Raw genomic sequence first — 20,770 nt, 5'->3', positions numbered from 1 at the left:
CTGTAATTGGTGAAAGAAGCTCCTGTGAGCATGCATTACAGGATTCAGATAGGAGCAAATTCTTACCACCCTTAAAATGAAGAATTGGTGGTCTCATGAAGACACACTGGGCTGTCATTTTTGAGATGATGAAGGCATCTACACTTCTATATTTGTACGATGTTGTTATAAAAAATTTCTTTTTTTTTTTGCTGAAATCAATTCTTTATTTTTTATTAAAAAAGAAGCAAAATAGAAAAAAAGGTAAAAATGATATAGAATCTCAAAAAATAAAAATATGGAACGCTTCATGAATTTGTATGTCATCCTTGTGCAGGGGCCATGCTAATCTTCTCTGTATTGTTCCAATTTTAGTATATGTGCTGCTGAAGTGAGCACATAAAAAAGTTCTATATCCATTGCAGATAACTTTGGAAACACAGAAGAGTAAAACCATGCAAAATTCAGTTATTAGTATGTATTAACACCTGGTAGTGTTTGTGCACATCACTTCCTGTATCTCCCAGTGCATTTGCAGCATGCGGGGATCAGGTGGGCTGGTGGTTATAACAGTTCTGTGAAGCACAGCAGCCTTTTATTGGACTGAGTCACCACTGTGCATCATGCAAGCTATACGTGTGGCAGGCACAGTGACCCTGGGCAACCACATCCAAAACATGCCTCCTTCTGACTTCTTAGGCATTTAGGCATTATTGTGTGTTCCAGTTTTACTCAAGGGCTTTGGGATTTGTCAAGTTCTTGGGCTGTATCTTTGAAAATCATCAAGGAAATGTGGTGGTGTGTAAATGAGTGTGTGTGTACACGTATATAATCACATCACTTATGCAATAGCCTAATTGTCTTTCCTTAATATCATAGCACAAATACCATGTCACTAGATATTATTTAAACTGTGAGTTGAAATGACCACATTCCGATCTGTAAGTGGATCTGCCGTAATCTATTTGACTTTACTGGATGCTTTTGGTGTACCTGTGTTTGACAAGCTCCACATTCCCTGTAACTGACCCCTAAGACCTTTGTCTGTTAAAGCCCCTCTGCTAGATTAGGGCTCCTTAAACATCCCTTTATCATCCTGCTTTCTTCTTTGTATTGCAAGCAACTGTAATTAATGATTAATTTTTGCAGAGTATCTTTGGAACAATTATTTGCATGATGGGTAAATGATCAACGTGCATTATTTCTACAGTTTTATACAAATGTGTACATATATAATCTATTGGAGGAGATATTTTAAAAAAAACCATAGTCATCTCTTTGTGGCTCATGGAATAAATAAAACAATCTTGGGTACTAGAGTCCTAAAATTTGTTGAAGCCCTGGGTCTCCCAGTTCTGAGCTGCTTGGTCTTTGGTAAGTTATTTAATCTCTCTGTGCTTCAGTTTCTTCCTCTATAAAATGAGGTTAATAATTAGGTCTGTTTCTTATGATTGTTACGCATATTCAGTGAGATGATTCCTGGAGTGTACACAGTAAGCACTATACAAATGCTGGCCATTATCATTTTGCTCATTTTCTTTTTCCATCGTCTTCATCTTGAAATTTTAAGTGCCAACTTTCCCAAGCACAGTGCTAGATAGAGCCTAGGTTCTCCTAGAGAATTGCTGTGCAGGTTTTAAAATATCTCCTCATGGATGGTGAGCTTCTAATTATAGTTTGTGGAGGTGTTTTTATCACCCCAACATTCTTCTGGCAGGAGTTCCTGACATCAAACATTTATTTCTAGACAATTGTAACAAATGTCTTCTGTAAAATAGCATAATCCGTCTCTGATCCTGTTTTTGTCACACCACCTTTTGAGTATATATTATAAACACTCGGCCTGTTTTTCTTCACAGCTGGCGAATTTTCCCAGACTTTGTGAGGAAACAGAAAGGATCGTTGCTAACCACATTCGTGAGCGAGAAGGGAAGACAAAGGACCAGGTGAGGAGAGACCTTCTCTGATGGGAAAGACTCTTGTGGGAAGTGAAAATCCTCTAAGAAGTCATCTGCTGGTCTCCAGCAGTCAGCTCAGCCCTTCCTAGCCATGGAAATAATAGTGGACATATAATTCCATAATTCATTTCTACTTTTGTATGAATTATGCACATGCGTTAGTATACTACTATCTTATGTGTGTTCGAAACATAAGAAATATGAAGACTTTAGAAGAACAAAGTTTATAAGCAGTAAAAGGAGTTTGATTATTTTTCCCCTCAAGATTCCAGGACCATCACGTATACCTCTTAGCGTATTCCAATTTGAAAGCTATTGATTCAGAAGCACACATTTTTTTTTCTTTAAGACAGAGATCCTCACCTTTTAATGGATCTACATATGGGTTCCAGGATATTCATAAATTCCTAAAATGTTATGCAAAATATAGAGTGAGTTTACTTTTTTACTAAATAGAAGCTTTCAATCAACTTATCTATGGAAATCATGAGTGAAAACAAATTTAAGAACTGTTTTTCTAAACATTTCTTACTATTTAGCACGGAGTGGCTTTGACACTGTCTTCTAAACCTAGCTCTGTTATTTGGAAAGATTATTGTTAAAATGAGGATAATTCATTTTCAAAGATGAAGGAGCACATGAAAACACTATTTTCTCATATTTAAATATATTTTTCCACTTACAGAATATTATAATAGGAAACACAAAGGTTTTCAAGTACTCAATTTTCATAATACATTTGGACGTGTGACATGGTGGAAAGAATATTTGGCTCAGGCTATGTGATCCCCTCTAAATACCCATCTGTCCTTGTGTGAATCACTCCTTTGGACTATCGTCTTCTCATGCACAGCACTGGGATGTTGATCTGTGTGATCTCTGAAAACCTCGGCAAGTTGGTATTTCAAGATTGTGTGATTCTCAGGCAAACTGGAATAAGGAGGGGAAGAAGAGAAAAATGGAGAAAGAGAGACTGGCAAGTTAAAAAAAAAAGAGAATGAGAGAGAGAGACCATGATGGTGGGAGAGAAGCATTCAGCACAGTGTGAGTGGTGGTGGGGGAGGGTAGAGGAGAAAGCGGGAGGCAGAGGGCCAGAGGCCCAGCAGCCTGGGACTTGGTGAGTGGCTCCAGAAAGAACTGTTTCTCTGCTTGGGCCGTGGAACTCACTGTTACTACTTTTTATCATTGTGCTTTGAGACTTAATGAGCCACTATTTATAGTTTTCTCTTGTTGGCCAGCTTTCACAATCTTGGATAGCTCTGAAGCCAGGAGTAAAAATAATAGGAATTGTGACTTAGTGGAGATAAATAAGTGGGTAGTAACTCACGAGCAGTGAAATGAAGCCTAGGGCTAGACGTGTAGCTCCAGCTAGAGGCTCGCTCTCCCCCCGTCTAACGTCTTGGACCAAGAAAACTTGACTTCTTAAATCAACTGTACACCTGGCCTGTAGTAAATAAGCGGTTTCAATTTAATAAGATTAAATTATTCAAATTACAAGATATTTTACTTATTAAGGATACTATATAAACTTATATTGAAAGGAAAGCAGTACAACTATTAAACATCTTTGTGATTACAGCTCAGTCACTTGACTTGTTTCATGTTTTATAATTTTTGTTTTACTAAGATGACACATTCAAAGTGAGCATTTGTTCTGAAACAACCAGTTCCAGTGTAGGAAAATCAACTCCACTGTGCCATGAGCTCCACTGAAGCAAGAAGCAGACAGATCTGGATTGTGCAGAGTGCAGTTTCTTGGGATCTTACTACTGGGAGTGTGGTCTTGGGTGGTCATAAAACGATTCCCTGGAATTTGAGGCAGAGTTGGGAATTTATAAAATGGTCAAGAACAGTGACCTCATCCAAGCAGGAATTCACTCATCCAAGCAGGAATTCATCTAGTTTATCTCAAAAGCCAGGCACATTCCTGGCACCAAGGTCAGGCACTAAACTCCATATGCCACTCTAGCATGTTGTCTGTTTGTAGTAGCTAAGAAACTGTGCAGTTATAACCCGGAATCCATCAGGGTTACTCAGGGGCAGTCACGGACGTTGTGACACAAGGTGGCTGCCATCCTGTCAAGTTCAGTCCCTCCAGCTTCATTCAGGTTGTTGACTCTAGGTTCAGACTACTTGATTTCAAATCCAAACTCTACCATTTCCTTGACATTTGACCTCGAGCTCGCCATCTTTACAGTTCAATTTCATTTGAAAGTTGGATAATGAATTAGGCATTCTCATGAGGATGAAATGAAGTGATCCAAATATAGCTCTTAGTTTTTAATTGTATTTTTTGTTATTGTCAAAGAGCTATGATGCATGGTAAATAGGAGAAAGATGATTTTAGGGTTACACATCTTCCTTCTGCAATTCAGATTAATTAAAGGGAGGAAGCCATTCTCCAGGTGTGATAAGGAGGTGGCAGGTGTCTCTCTCTCTTAAGGGACAATCTCTGGCTTTCGCTGACAGTTAGCAGCTGCCTCTTGAGGCCAGTGGTGCTCACTTTAATCAGAGCTGTGTGCTGCAGTAGAAACAGGCATTTTGATAGTACGCTTTTCCACTGAAATTCTGAACTATGTGTTATCTTGGGCCATATGGTACTTCTGAAGTACGGTGTATTTCCCCAGCCCTCTGCACCTGAACTGTTTTGAGGGATTTATACAGTTTTATTTCTTTAATTAAAGAATAGTGGACAACCTCTGCTCAGGAAGCTTTGTGAGGAAAAAATCCTCAAAGTGAAACATATGGGAAACCATAAATCTGTCCATGAGCCTCTTTCTTAAACAAAGACTTTTGGAACATCTATGCATGCCAGCTATGCTTCTAGAGGTTTCCATACCTGTAATTGCATGTTAAAGTGACTGACTCTGTGCATGGCTACTGCTGCCAGCAGTAGCCTTACATTTCTTCAACGAAATAGTCAGTAATGGTGGGTGAAAGCACAGTGTGAAACTATGAGAAATTGAAACGGTGAGAAAAACGTGCTCTTTTCCTTTCGTCCCCTGGATCTGGCCCTTTTGCTAGGGAGAACACAGCCTCCTCATTTCTGAGAACATGAATAAGAACGGCCTTAACTTTTTTTTTCCACCTCTTTCCTCCTATGCTGCGGTCCAAGTTAATTTATGTGGATGTTCCAGATGGGACACCCTTTGTTATATTGAGAATTTTGTAAATATTTTGTTCCTTCTGGTGGCAACAATTTATTTACACTTAAACATTACAGGTTTATTAATACAAAGTTCTGGCCAAATGCATTTAGGAATAAAATGTTTAACAGAATCTGGATTAATTTCTAGGTGAGCTGAAGCAATTCTAGGGTTAATCTAATAAAAAAAGTCACTCCTCCTAACTCTTCAGTATTCTTTCAGAGATAAAACTGCACCCACTGTATAAAACTTTTGCATATAAATGAGACGTTATTGACTCAATAGCTCTTGTGTTTTGAATGTAGCTTTGGTATGGGGCTTGGGTTCAGAATGAGCTTTTACATCTTTCCTTTTTTTTTTTTTAATTTTATTTAAGGAGAAAAGAAAAAAAGCAGAGAAAGGGTACAAGTTATACAGATTTACAAAAAAAAATGAACAGTAGGAAATCACTAGTTAATGGATTACATATTGTCATCTTAGAAATAATTGTTCAAGTCACAAAATTAAAGCTTGTAAAGTGGACATTCCATCAATGATACTGCAAACAGTTCTGTTCAATGATCCAATAAAACTCTGTGATATCATTTTCTATCTTATACACCTAAATATACATGCAGTTATATAGTTTAGAGCACTTTCTTTTCCTCTCTTTTGTACAATGACAATTACACATTTTGGTTTTCATTGCTCCCACGGTTCTTATTACTTTTTTGGAAGAGACAAACCAAAGAGAAAAACCAAATGTGACAATGGAAGAGAAAAACCAAATGTGACAATAACAGAACAGAATCGGTCAAGTCAAAAGGGTGGACATGATAGATAATGTAAAAACATAATACAAGGTGATCAACAATGGTTACCATAATGCCTCCCGCTATCTCTAATAGAATTGCCTATATCGTTAGTTATAATACAATTGAACAAAACAGTAAAGAATAAAACCGACAAAACCAAAACATTGGAGACATTGTAGGTCTTCAAAAGTAGATAAAAGTCAACGAGAATGGGCGTTATAATGAATCTCATTATCTTCACAGCTGATGCCTAAACTTTCGAACCTGATACTATCCAGCAAAACAGAATAGGGGAACATCAGTTAAAAACCAGATGGTGAGAGTAATACAGGGCTTTAAATCGAGGTAATGGAAAGTCAAAGTGGGTTACTATAATATATCCTGCTATTTTTTTCCTTTAATTAAAAGGATAAAAATAAAAAAGTAAATAATGGAGTGGAGATTGAGATAAAAGAGGACATAACAACGGAACAGCACAGATCAAAACATAACCATTTAAGCAGAATAGTGTTTCACCACCAGATAATCCTGACCTAAAAGTAGTTACCATATTGTCTCTTTCCTTGAAATCCTTGAGTACAACTTCGTATACTGTAGCATTAAGTATATCAAAACAATGTAAAACCATTTAACAGAATGACAGCATTACAGAGTATTTAGAATCGACTAACAGAAAATGAACAATGGTTTCTGTATAATCTCGTCTTTAAAAGGTTTTTGCTTATACTATCGTACATAATAAAATCCAATAAGATACAACCTATTTAGACCATTGGAGACAGAAGGACAAAAGCTAGATGAGACTTCAAAACAAGATGATACTAAATCAGTATTACCTATTAAGATGTCATTTTCTCCAAAATAGTTGTTCCTATCATCCAATCTTCTCTGCCTCATTTCTGTTGAGCTCTTATTATGTCAGTAGCTGTCAGTTTGTCTTCTTCATTTTGTTCTCTGCTCCATTCATTGTGGCCTCCCCGCCACTATTTCTGGATTCTTTGTATTTTTCTTTTTTTAGAATATCCTGCAATACTCTCTGTAGAGTTGAATTGGTGGTTGCAAATTCCCCCAGTTCCTCTTTATCCTGGAAGCACCTTGTTTTTCCATCAATTTCCAGGGACAGTTGTGCAGGATATCTCAATCTTGGCTGGAGATTAGTATCTTTCAAAGCTTGAATTATTTCCCCCCATGCTCTTCGTGATTTGATGGTTTGTGCAGAGAAATCTGCTGTAATTCTGATGGGTGCTCCCTTGTAAGTGGTCTGTTTCTTGTCTCTGACAGCTTTTAATATTCTGTTCTTGTATTGAATTTCTGGAATTTTTATTATTATATGCCTGGGTGTTGCTCTGTTTGGGTTGTAGGTAGCTGGGGTCCTGTATGCCTCATACATCTGAGTATCTTTACCTTTTGCTAAATTAGGAAAATTCTCCTGGATTATTTCTGTGAGTAGCTTTTGTAGTTCATTTGTTTGTGTCCCTACTTCTTCTTTTATGTTCTTAATCCTTAAGTTATGGATCCTCTTATCATCTTCTTGTCTTTGTATTATTGCTGTTTGTTTCTTTGTTATTTTTAAGAAGTTTTTCATTTCATTCTCCCATATTACAATTCTGCCCTCCAGTTCAGATAGTCTGTCCTTAGTTTCTTTCAAGCTGTTATGCCAGTCTTCGATAGACTTCTTAGTTTCTTGGTAGTCCCTTTGAACCTGCTTCACGTAGTCTATGCTTTCCCTGTTTTCTCCATCAAACAATTCTCCCCTCTTTTTCTGTTCTTCCATTCCACCATCTGTTTTTTCTTGGGTGGTGCTTAGCATTTCTCTAACTATACTGCATACTTCTAGCTTCAGGTCGTTAACAACTTCATTCCTGAATTGGTCTGTGAGGCTCTCTATATGGCGCTTTATGTCTATTGGTGCGGTGTCCGCTATTGCCTGTTTCTCAGAATTGGGGGCCGAGGAGCCTTTCTTGTTGCCTCTTCCCATGTTCTCTGTTCCTTATATATGCAAGCTTATATGAGAGGCCCAGCTTCTCTCCCTGTCAGCCACAGCCTGATCGAATTGCGCCGGTTAGGTGTTCCCACTCACCGCTGCGCACCAGGCAGCCTACGCGGGGGCCCGCCCCTCCTGGCCTCCGTCAGGCTCTGGGATCTGGGTTGGGCCAGCCTACGGGGTCCGCCGGCAGCGTCACGCAGGCCAGGCACTTTTCACCAATCCCGCCCGAGAGGGGAATGTGTGGCTGGAGTCGCCACCGTGCCCTGCTCCCGCAGGACTGCTCGGGCCCAGAAAGTCCGCTGGAGTCAAACTGTGGTGGAGTGTCAGTTTCTCTCACTCACCTCGCCACAAGTCAGTACATGCCACCCTGCCCGTCCTGTTTTCTTCTTCATTCGCAGACTCCCGTTCTCAGAGCTTCCGCGAGTCTCTCTCCTTGCCAAGCCAATGTAGAGGCAGCCAGCCACCACGCGGCGGGAAACCCAAATCACGGCTTCCAATGGAGCGGGGTCCAGCCTCAGCCGCGAGGCTTTTCTGTTCCTGTTTTAGCACCAGGACTGCATTCCAAGTTGGTTTCTCTCAGCCGAGTTCATTCCTGAGTCAGCAGAGCATAACTCCACCTGCTTATGTCTCTTTAGTCCGCACCATACCTGGCTTCTGAGCCTAGTTTTTCAGAGAGCCTCCGGTAGTTGCTGTTATCTGTCCGCCATGTTCTCCCGGAAGTCGAGCTTTTACATCTTGTGTTTTTTGTGCCCTCAAGACTCTTAGCAGTATTCGAGATAAGCCACAAAAGCAAAGCCTCAGTGTCCACAACACTAGGTACTGACTAAGAACGCTAAGTGACCACATGAATAAATTGTTCCCTGTAAGGCAAATTGTTCTTCCAGATTTGTAGACAGTTACAAAATTAAAACCACCCATATTTGTTCAGCACCCACTAACTATATGGATCATGCTAGGTTCTGGGGATAAACTGGGGAACAAGATAGACATAGTCTCTGCTCTATAGAGGCTATAGCCTTGAGGGGAAAGAGAAGTGTCCAGCAAAATTATATAAATAATTAATTACATTTGCAGTAAACATCAAAATTAAAAAGTACAGGGGGTGTGAGGTATAATCAAAATGTACAGTAAGTGTTTAAATCTTAAATTATTGCAATAAAAGTCACATTATAATAAGTCATCTTTAAAATATCCCCCCTCGCTTTGAACACAGTTACCCTTCATTCTTGTCACATTCTGAAGCAGTTCTTTAAGTCCTCTTTTGTGAGTCTCTTTATTTGTGCAGTTATTTCTGCCTCAATGTTCTGAATCAATTCAAAACATTTACTTTGCATGCTCATTGTAACTTTGAGGAGCTGGAAGTTGCATGGTCTCCAATCCAGTGAATAAGGTGGGTGAGGATGTACTGTAGTGTTTTTAGGAGTCTGTCTTTCCCCTGGATGGGGCTCGACCACAACATTCACAGTACCTCTCTCTCTCTCTCTCTCTCTCTCTCTCTCTCTCTCTCTCATAAAGATGGTCAGAAAACAAAACTTGCAGAACTGCTTCAGAAAGTAGCAAGGATGATGGAACAAGTGTGGTCCAACTGAAGAGGGATAGTTTGAGGGAGATGAATCAATAGTATTGAATGTGTCTTTTACTATAATCAATTTTAAAAATTTAAACATTCACTATATATTTCAACCCACCTTGTAATATATATATGTACAATCTAAGTATGGAGCCAGACTCTCTGAGAGGCGTAGCATGGTCCAGCCTGATCTTCGGTAAGGATAAGGGGTGAAAACCAGGAAAGATTTTTCAAAAGAAATGCCCACTGGGGAGTGTGATGTAAAATTTGCCTGTGAACTGTTAACCAGGAGGACTCTGATGTGCTCATGTGTTACTGTCAGTGAAAGGACGCAGCTCAAAAGTCCTCACTGTGGTCACCAGAAGTGCATCTGACAGGGTAAAGCATGGCGCTCTGGAGGTATTGAGGCAATGACTCCCATATTTAGAGCGTCATGTAAAGGGGTGCTTTGCACTTGGGGGAATGTAGAAAGCAGAACCCACTTTTGAAGGTCTCTGGAATAAGACCCTCTTTCTTACACTTCCTGGCTGCTCATTCCTCTCTTGTTCTTTCCCTGCCTCCTCACTTCCCTTTGGAGAATGTTTTTCTGCAGAGTCCTGCCGAATATCTGATGTAAGAGTTCACGAGTACTTTAGGATTACAGCCTCTTCTGGTGCTCTGACATGTGCTTGATCCATTCCTTCACAAGTCTTTCCTGCATGCACATGATGTCTCAGACACTGATCTAGGCAACGGGCCGATGGCAGCCTGTATCTTGACTTTGCAAAGGTGTGCTCCACCAGCTTGTAGAGCTACAAAGGAAAATGGGGTCAGACTCCATGCTAGAATGGTGAGAGGGCTGACTTAGATGGGTCAGGGAAGATTCCTCTAGGAAGGACATTTCTGCAAAGTCCTGGCCAGTGTTTTGATTTGATAATGAAGCCTCTTCATCTGAGGAAGGTTTTATTTTTGTGTATCGCCTTTCTCAGTTGTTTAATGATTGCTGAGCATGAACTCAAGAGATCCAAAGGGGGAGAGAAAACAAGAGGTAATACAACTTTTTCATCCTTGCCCTTCTTTTGAATGTCATGGTATATTTTAGAGGGATAGAAAAGTTTTAGTGAGCAAATAATATGTAATTTAATTCTCAAACTTACTTTCATTTGGTTTTTAACTTAGGAATTTAGAGTGCAAAGGTGTGGGTCTAATGAAGAAAAATGAGTGTGAATTTTCATTCTCATTGAAAAATCACTTTAAAAATTAGATGCAGGGGCTAGGCATGGTGGCATAAGCCTGTAATCCTAGCACGCAAGAGGCTGAGGTAGTGGGACCCCTCCAGATTTGAGGCTAGCCTAGGCTACATAGCGAATTTCAGACCAGGATGAGCATTGAAACCCTGTCTCCCTCACCCCCACCAAATTTTAAAAATAATAAATAAATAAATTCAGAGAAATCATTTACAGGCAATTACGGAATTTAATGTTTGAGAATTTTTTTAAATGGGTGACACTGATGCGATTGTCTTTGCCTTGCAGGTACTGCTACTGATTGACATCCAGGTCTCCTACATCAACACCAACCATGAAGACTTCATTGGCTTTGCAAAGTACGTGAAACAATTGACTGTCATTGGTCAGTGCCTGCCGGTTTGTATAGAACATACATTCTAATGTTCTACTATACTTCCATACCTTTTGAGAGTACTCTCTATGTCAGTATGAACCCTGAGCCTACCTGTTTAGGAGGTCTGGACTCCAAAGCCAAGAGGCAGGCTATTTACTAATCTCTCAACAAAGTACTATAGTTAGTTCTGTTAGAAAGCATTTGAAGTCTTATGTTTTAGATACTTATTATTATTGGAATAGCGTCTGCAGTTTACTTGAACTCTCATAGACAATAACAGATGTACATTTAAAATTTGTTTGAAACATTTTCTCACATTAAGTTGAAATATCATGTATAAGTCGTAGGTTACAAATGGTTAGGACTTTTAAAAATCAGAATATAGAAGCCTTTAAAAATGATCTTTTATGAACTTAGATCTAATCTATTGGGTTGAATATTCTCTTTTTTAAAATCACATCTACAGTTTATACATCCTTATTCATGTATATTTCTATTCTTCACAGATTTTTATCTTGTGGACATTATGTTAGTTATTCAGGGTATATTATTTGTCATGCAATGCTTTCAGCACTGTGAATTCACTATATTTTCTTGGAATCAATTTTTGTTTTATTTAAATAATTTTATTTTACCTCTGATAATATTTAGGTCTTGCAAGTGGTTCCAACTTCAAGTCTATAAAATATTTTATATAAAATGTAAAATAAAAGAGCCTACATACTTCTAGTTTAATTGCACTTCTATAGAACAGATACAAAAAATAAAACACAACAAAATGTCAAACTAATTTCTTTTATTATGCCCCGACTTAGAAGAAACAGGCAAGTAGACCAAGTGATTAAAAAGTGGTCTGGGAAATTTACACAGAGGGAGAAAATTCCCAATCATGCAGAGTAAATGATCTCAGTCTAAGCTAGGCTGTTTCTGATGCCCACTTAGTAGTGTGAATGTATTTTGTACCTAGTGGCTCCTGCTGTTGAGCAGTAAGTTAGTTTTCCTTGGTGGCTTCCTGTCTGTGTAAGAGGGGTACACTTGTTAGAAGATAGCAGCGCATACTTCTCCTGTCTGCCTACTCCATCTTCTAGGTAGCTAGGTGCTGGCAGCCGAGATCTCACATGGACCTCTCCCCTCCCTTTTAGCCCCCACAACGTTCACCATTTACACTGTGCATTTCCTTCTGTACATCACACTGACCCTGATACGTGTCCTTGTCCCTCGGTCTCCAGGGGTGATCTGAGGATTCTTTGCTGACCTGCCCACAGTCCAGTCGGTGAACATGGAGGCCTAGGCTAAATTCTACTTCAGTTTCCTTTGGTCGGGTGGGAGAAGAAAAAGTTATTGTTGCCTTTTAAGAGCTCGCTTAATAATTAAAGAGTGTAGGGAAGCCTGGGTAACCACTTAACCTGGAACGCTGGCTACCCACTTCACTTGCTTCCTTGAGGAATTTAAAAGGCAAATCCTTGAAAAACAACATGAATGGTGCCTTTCATGTTTATTTTATGGATTGCAAATGCCAGTTATAAACGAGTAGCAGTTGTAGATGTAAACTTGACACAATAACTTAAAAGCAAAAAGGACATTGCAATGCTGTCTGGTCATAGTGTTTCAGTTCAAAGGGGAAAGGGAGAAAAGGGCAGGATTTCTTTGGGAAAAGTCAGGTTTAAATATATTTATGTAATAAGTGGGAAATTTATGTAATTAATTTATGTACTTTAAATTTTAACCCCGTATTCTTTTTGAGGCTTTTTTTTTTTCCTGGATTGCCTTTTGTGTGGTTTTGTTTTGTTTTTTGTTTTTTCTTTGTTTGGCACTCCCTTCTGTCCTCCTTCCCTTCATTCCTTCCTTTCATTCCTTCCTTTTCTCTCTTCTAAAGATAGGCTAGAATTTAATTGTTTCCTGATAAACGCCAGTGTTGGCTACCTCAGGAACTGTGAAACTGTAATATTATATCTGTTTCTATAAGTGCTCAAAAGCATGTGTACTTCCAAATTTAATGCTTTCAGACAATAGTCTTTTGCTACTGTTTCTTTTTAACCTGTGTAACTGCTCCCACCTATTAAAACATGAGATCGATTATGACCCTTTATGATGTTGAGGAGAGGAAAAACCCATTGCTAAGAGTGTTCTAGAAATCTAGCTTCCTTGCATATTTCTCTTCTCACCTACGTCTCCTCAAGGACTGATCTGGAAGTCACAAGTCTGGGTATTTTTGCTAGGATTCGGGTCAGGCATTTATTTTTCCTATGCCTTAATTTACTGATCTAGCAAATGGAATGCTAATTAATCCCTTTATTGTACACATTTCAAGATTGTTGGGAGATCAGTTTCATAAAGTTATGTGGTCGTGCTTTAGAAAACAGTTTTATAGTCTGCAAGAATAAGAGTCTCTTTACACACACATGCACACTTGAGCACACCCACATTTGATTACCAACTATACCATTTGACATTGTAATAAAATTTATAATGACTAAAATACAATAGTATAATTGCTGTTTTTCAGGTGCCAATGTCATCTCCAAAAACAATGTTTTTAATTTTGATTACGGTATACTAATTATGCATATCAATGGGGTTCGTTGTGGCATTCAGGGCCATGCATATGTTAATCCAATTTGCTGATCAGTTCCAACCTCCCTTTATCCTCCTTTCCCTTCATCATAAAACATGGCGTTTCACCCTAAGAGTCAGAGTAAATGTTCTACCCGTTTGTGTGCTGAGTTGAAGTATATGTAAGTGTGACATGTAATCATTATGAAAATGAAGAAATTCTCATTTCAAAATCACTTTGATGGGTTCTGGTATTTGCTGTGCTTTTAAAATTAAAAGAAGATGGTTGTAGCTATAAATTTTAAAGTTGGCAAGAATGCTGCTTGCATCAAGGAAGAAAAGTCAAGCCATATTTGAAGACAATTATGTAAGTATTTTTAGTTCCAAAGATAGAAATTAAAGTCTGGGGTTGGGGAAAATGAGCATTTATTTCCTGAGATTTTTTTAATAGAGAGTTGCCAGAAGACAGGGGTCCATCTCTCGGATTTATGGGATGGTGATATTCATAGTGTTTTACACATGTCATTTTTTAAACAGGGATGATTTTTTTTTGTTCTAAAATTTTTTCAAGGAAAAATAAATTTCTAAAATTAGATTAATGGACTACTTAGTGTCAGAGTGGTGTTTGGGGCATCGCAAAATTCTTTTCTACTGTAGAATATATTCTGCCATGTTGGGTATGTGGGACTTCCTTTTCCCTCTCTCAGTTGTTTATTAAACAGGGACCGTAAAATATGTAACATGTGTTATATGTCCAAGTGTGCTCTGCTGTAGGCTTCTTTGGAATTTCCTGACTTCCAAAAGCTTGGTCATGCAACTCTAAAGTAGTTTATGAACCTAAAAATTTAGTATTTGAGAAATAAATGGCAACTTTTCCTATGACTTAAGAATTTAAATTTTGTCATTTTTTTCCTTTTGGCAAAAAATCCTGTATTATATTTTCTAATATACCTAGTTTTTGCTATTTAAGAAAATAAGAACTAGTCCAACTGTTATTTCTTTTATTTCCCCTCACTCTCAGTAATCCAGCTGTTTGAAGAATAAGGCAAACTTGTTAGCTGAACGCCTTGGAAAGTAAAATTGCAAATTCTTGTGCTTTTCTTCATTTGTTCCAGGACGCAATTTGCCCTCTGAGTTGTAAGATTTATGCAGTCCAGAGGTTTAAGAGAAAGTGGGGCTCCGGTTAGGGGCTGTTAAAGTAATGTCTCTATACCATAAGCAGCAGACCAAGGTCTGTTTGTTTTTCGATCTACTGAGTAGGTCTCAGCACCTGTTTTCTCACAGTGGAAATAATACAGTGTGAATAGTTCAGTTCTTGTTATATGAGCACCATGAAAATTGCATGGGTTGTAACATTCATTATATCTATTTCCTGATCTTCTGAAATTCCTCTGTTGCCATTTGACAAAAAGTGTATTTGGACCTTGCCACCAGTTCCAGAACAAGCATGGTCTTTCTCTTTACATTCTTCTTTTATATTTTGATATTGTGAATTCTTTTGATATTGTGATATTCTTTTATGTTTTTATATTATGATATTATGAAATAGGAAGACATATCATAATCTATTATAATGGTATTTCTACTTCCTATGCTTACACAAGGGTGTTCTCTGTCTTATAGAATCCAAATGAGTATTAGAGCATAATGAGATTCTTCTTTGGACTCATATGCAAATTTAGTTATTAAATACCTGATTGCTTACCAGGATTATCATTGGATAGAAATATAAGCTCGAGTGACTTGAGAGGACATCAATAGTATCACCTATTCCAATACATTAAAAATTTCAATATTCAAAGAACCATTTTTAAAATAAGTACACTTGCATCCTCAAATCTATTATTTTGAACTTCATTTTTACTCTTAATGTGAATCTTATGAGATGAATGATTCTTCTTTCATAGCCATCCCTCTATTTCTGTGAGGTTTTCTTGGGTAATGTATGCCTGAAGTTTCTGTAGACAAGAATTGACATCATTTCTTTTCTCTGCTTCAATCTGATTGGATGAGTGAAACCTACCCATAGGAGTCTTGGGACTCTCGGAAGTGTACATAATCTTAGTGTAATTTAATAGAACATTCTAAAACAGGTGCATCACTCCACAGCAGTGTTACTCGGAGAACTTTTTGAGATGAAGAAAATATTTTTTCACCTGTGTGGCTCAGTCTGGGAGCCACTAACTAATGTGATTGCTGAGCAGAGAAATGGAGGAAATGAAATTTCAATTGAAGTTACAATTTTAAATTTTAAAGTTTTAATTTAATGCTTCACCTGTCTACCATCCACTGGACTGGAGAGCACAACTCTGTGTTCTTTGGGAGCTCCTTTTCCTCTGTCCATGGCTTAGTAACTTTTTTAACCAGTACTTTTCCCTGAATCCCTTCTTTCCTCCCTTGCTGTGTAATGCCCAACTGACCTCACTTGCTCCGATGCTTCCTTACTAACTTTATTTGATGACTCTGAATCTCTGTCTCCATCCCAAAACCTTTTTCTCGTCTGTGCACCATATTCAGCTACCTCCAGAACATCAGCGTTAACCTGCTAGTCCCAAATTACACTTACTGTCTGCCTTTGTAATTTGCCCCTCTTCCCACTCTCTGCAGATGCTTAAACCAGACATTTATGTGTCACTCTGCACTTCTTGTTCTCTTATCTATGTCTCCTTTGTGATACTAAATTCATTTGACTCTTGTCACAACAGATTTTGAGTTTGTCTTATTTCTTTATATCACTGAAACACTAAAACGAGTCCTCTTTTACTTGGCTTGCAAAACAGTCTCTGTCTCCTGTCATGTTCTGTCTCACTCTTTCTGGGATTCCCTGTAACTCTTGGAATAACGTCTAACCTTATTAACCTGATTTCCAAGGCCCATTATGTCTGCGTTCTGCTTGCCTCTCCTGCTGTTATGTCACTGTTGTTTCTCTTTAGTACATACTATGCTACAGCTAGTTTGAATATTGGGATGTTTAAATGTACTGTACACACTCTGGCCTTGGGACATAAATTAGCCTCTGATGCGCTTATTTAACTTAATTTAACTTTTTTATTTTAAAGGAATATAACCAAATAAAAACAATGGTCCAATCTCCCTAGTGTAAAAAGCTGAAAAAGTAAAGATCCAGAATGTACAATAGATATTGTGAAGTGGAAAAAACTGTTCAAAAGGAAAATGAAACTAGGATGGGGAAAAGGAGAAAAGAAGAAAAGGAAAAGCAAAAATAAGTAAATAAACAAACACAAATTAGATAACATATTACTAGTTGCTATTAGTTCATTGAAAAGAAAGATTTGTGCCAGTATTGTTTGATCAGGTTTTCATGCCTGTCTTGTAATATGAACAGCCACTTCAAAGTTACGTAACCATATGGCATGCTTCTTGAGGCACATTGATAGTTTGGTTGTAAGTGACTCTCATATCAAAATAGAATTCCATAGCTATTTTTTAAAAACCTCCATGAACCTTGTGCTTGGTGATGTCCATAGGGAGAGAAGTAGAAACACCAAGTTTGATGCAATACACCATCAGCTGTAGTTGTGTTTGGAGGTGAGGTCGAGTCCTGACTATCAGAGGAACCTGTTCATGTGATGCAGGCACAGCAAAGCTTTTGGGAGGTCATGGATGAGGGAGATACTGTAGGTTTCTAAGAAGGTGGAATGCAGGAATGGCACTTGATTGGACTTTGAAGGCTAAGCAGGGTCCCAGTGGCCTGTGATTGCTTTCCTATGTTCTCTGCTTCACAGTCTACTTCCCAGTTTGGGGAGGGAGTTATTTTTTTTTTTAAGGAATATTTTGATCTTGGCACTTGCTGCTCAGAAACATTGGCTGCTATCTGTTACCTGTAGTGTATTAGCAAGTTCTTTATAATTTGCCGTGACATACAGTTATAATAGTAGATGAAGTTAAGGGCATTTATAAACCTGAATCTCTGATTATGTAATTCTACCATAATAGTGTTGTTCACAGTTTTGCCATTTGCCTTCTCTTTCTATTTTTTGACTTTGCCAATACCATTCTATTCTTGGAAAGCAGTTTGTTGTCTTCCTATATTAACATCTATCTTTCAAATTTTCTGTGAAATCTCCGGGCACGTGAGGCTGAAATGGCATTTCTTCTTTTGGATTTTACTAAGTATATTTGATAAACAGTCACAGCCTCCCTGACACACTCTTCTGTTTCTTGTGTCTTTTGCTGTGTTTGCTCATGGACAAAGCTAGCAGGCAATGTGCACATAAAGTTTTGAATGGAGTTTAGCATTGTGGCTTTTCTGTCTTTCAATGTCTTTAATGTACTTTGATTTTTATTAAAATTTAAAGTTCTTATTATACACTCCTAAATTCATTATGTCTCAAGCGTAAACCTTATAAATTTAATTTGGCTTTGTGTTGTAGTCTTGTAGCAGGGCGTTCTGTGGTTGTTTGGATGTAGTATAAAGTTTTACAATTAACAAATATACACAATAAGAAGTTACGAGGTGATTATATCTTGTACTTGAAACAGAAGCAGTTTTGTCATTCCATTGTAGTCTCACATAGCCATTTGGAATAGATTTTATCCTTGTTACTTGTTACTTGTGTTTTATATATGTATTTCTCCACTCTACTAGAAAATTGTAGGTTTATGATACATTATTTGTATTTATATTTTCTTTCACGTTGCCATGCTAAAGTTTTTGACTTATGAGAAATTAAAACATTATACATAGGTGCATTTTATAATATTGCTGAGATAACCAATTAAATACCAGTATCCAAGAATATGTCCAGGAGTTCAAATTAACTTGGAGGTATTTAGATATTTCCTTCTGACACACTCTCAGACAAGTACTTTGAGATATTTTTAGTTCAATTATCATAACACGGAAGAATTGCAATAAATGTTATTTTCTTTCTTTTAATTCTTCTCCTTCTCCTTTCTCCTTCTTCTCCTCCTCCTCCTTCTTTTTTGGTCTTTTTTTGAGGTAGGGTTTAACTGTATGGGTTAGGCTTACCTTGAATTCACTTTGTAGCTCATGCTGGCCTTGAACTCACAGCCATCCTCCTGTCTTAGCATAAAAGTTGTTTTCTAATTAGATAGCCTTTTTATTACGTGATGTGTGAAGTAACGTTTAAGTATCTAAATATATCGTTAGCAACAGTATGTGTGAATTTTATGGGGCTAGTTGCCAATAAGAAGACTGTTCTTTGGGTACAAAGGAATAGTATGCTAGAGTTTACTTTAACTATAATATTTGCTGGTTCATTCTCAACTAGCCATGAAAGTGTTGCTCTTTATGTATCATGGTATAGGTGATGCATCCTGAAGTGCATTATTTTGAAGGTGGAAACCTGTTAGTGAAATTCTCTTTACCTGGTGTTGCTCACAAGCTGCTGAACTTTGCGTATCAAGGAATCTTGGATGGGAAAGAAACTTAAAAAGGCTAAAGGTACAGCTCAGGGATAGAACACTTGCCTCAATGTCCTAGGTTTGATCACTGGGAGCCCCTGTCTCCCAACACACACACACACACACACACACACACACACACACACACACACACACACTGAACCTAAGAAACAGTCCAGGTACCTTCCCCTTTTTCTCCACCCTGTGCAGCTGAGAAGCTGCTGTCCATTTAGGTCAAACTCTGCAACAAACAGAGTCAGCATCATACTTTCTCTATTTTTTTTCTTGGATTTACATTTTTCTCTAAAGAAAATCCTAAAGCATACATTTAGTGCTAGGAGGAGATGACCATAATCCACCAGGGAGGCAGGATTACATTTATAAAGTAAGTGTACCCGAGAGGAAAGCTAGACGACTTGGGAAGTGACAGTGGGGACCTAAAGTGTGGGAGAGATTTGCAGCTCTGGGAAAGCAGGTTCTGAGATGCATCACGGCAGCCAGAAGGCAGTGCAGGTGCCTCAGATGCTGAGCACAGACAGAAGCATCACCTCTTGCACTCTTCATCTTTGCCTGAAAATTAGATTTAGATTATTTGGAGGGATGGTGGAAGATAGATTAATTTTTTTTGAGAAGGAAATTCATTAACTAAAACCTAGAAAACTAACGACCAAAGATAAGGAAGAAGCTGAAATTAATAGCCTAGAAATTGTGATAGAAAAAAATGCTTACAAAATGTCCCTAGTAATCAAATATGTTGTGACTTTTCACCACTTACCCCTGCCCGGCCTCAGCTGAATACAGTGTGTAGCTCTTCATGAGTTTGAGGGAAGGTGGGCAACGTAAATACATCAAGGGACTTTGTGAAAAATGGCTATTTTAAAGGACTATTCTCAGTGTGTCACTGATTTCTGTCTCACCACTGAACCATAACTTTCCATCACTTTAAACAGGTGATGTCTTTAACTTACCTCTTCTTTGTTTTAGACTATTCAGTTGTTCTCCAAAACAGTGACTATAAACTCATAATAAGTGGATAGAAGATCGAGTGTTACTAGTTTCCCACAATAACCAAAATGAGTATTATTTTTTACATCCTTAGAGGAATGCAGAGATCCACCAGAAAGAAGCCTTCATTCTTTTGAAGGACAGAATAACGTAGACCTTAAATGTGTAGGCTCTGACGTGAAATTGTTACAGTCTAACTTAACCTTTAACCCTCAACCCTCTGTGCTCCAGTGTTACCCACAGAGTTGTGGTGAGAAATAGTCACTAATGTGCAGCGATGTTCCTTTTCCCTTGTAGAGTAATTATTGTTTTTGTCTGTGATTGTTAATTGCTACTAGATGTCCCACTGACTTGGTTTTGCTTCCAGAATTAAACTGACCTTGTCTTTTAAAATTTTTTTTAATATTAACTGTGTCTCATTTGCTGATTTTTAAAAAAAGCCTGTATATATTTTAGTATCTGTTACTTGTTTGGAAAATGACCTTATGAGTTTGTTCAGCACTGCTTTCCTTTGGTTTTCTCAGTGCTCAGCAGAGGAGCAGTCAGGTTCACAAGAAAACTACAATTGGAAATCAGGTAGGAACTGTGAAAGAGAATCGTGCATGCATGCTTTAAAGAATATCGACTAAATCGCTTGACTGACTGTTTTTTTTAAGTGCAAATTAATCACATGCAAATTTTGCTTAAAATGCAGCTTTTCACTTTTTATTTTTGCTTTTCAAGTTTTTAGAGTAAATCGCATTGCTTTTTGGCTATTTTATGCAGTTAAACATACTGATTTATTTTAA

The 20,770-nt window shown here is 38.0% G+C and overlaps 1 protein-coding gene and 1 non-coding gene across 7 annotated transcripts in view; one reads left to right on the top strand and one right to left on the bottom strand.

The window, feature by feature from the left end:
• Window positions 1–20,770, top strand: part of Dnm3 (dynamin 3) — a 548,406-nt gene that overhangs the window by 212,158 nt on the left and 315,478 nt on the right. For all 6 annotated transcript variants that reach the window (XM_063239982.1, XM_063239981.1, XM_063239980.1 and 3 more), the window contains exons 11-13: window positions 1,839–1,925; window positions 10,949–11,019; window positions 20,507–20,558. In XM_063239982.1, coding sequence (XP_063096052.1) covers window positions 1,839–1,925; window positions 10,949–11,019; window positions 20,507–20,558 — 210 coding nt within the window. The remainder of the gene's footprint in view (window positions 1–1,838; window positions 1,926–10,948; window positions 11,020–20,506; window positions 20,559–20,770) is intronic.
• LOC111758335 (U6 spliceosomal RNA) lies at window positions 272–378 on the bottom strand. Its single transcript, XR_002792525.2, has one exon. It is a non-coding gene; the product is annotated as a U6 spliceosomal RNA (small nuclear RNA).

The sequence above is a fragment of the Cavia porcellus genome, unplaced genomic scaffold (assembly GCF_034190915.1).
Source record: "Cavia porcellus strain 051 isolate PalLab524CR breed Dunkin Hartley unplaced genomic scaffold, mCavPor4.1 scaffold_29, whole genome shotgun sequence".
NCBI lineage: Eukaryota > Metazoa > Chordata > Mammalia > Rodentia > Caviidae > Cavia > Cavia porcellus.
Note: the sequence above shows the minus strand (reverse complement) of the source record. Positions and strands in the feature narration are given on the sequence as shown.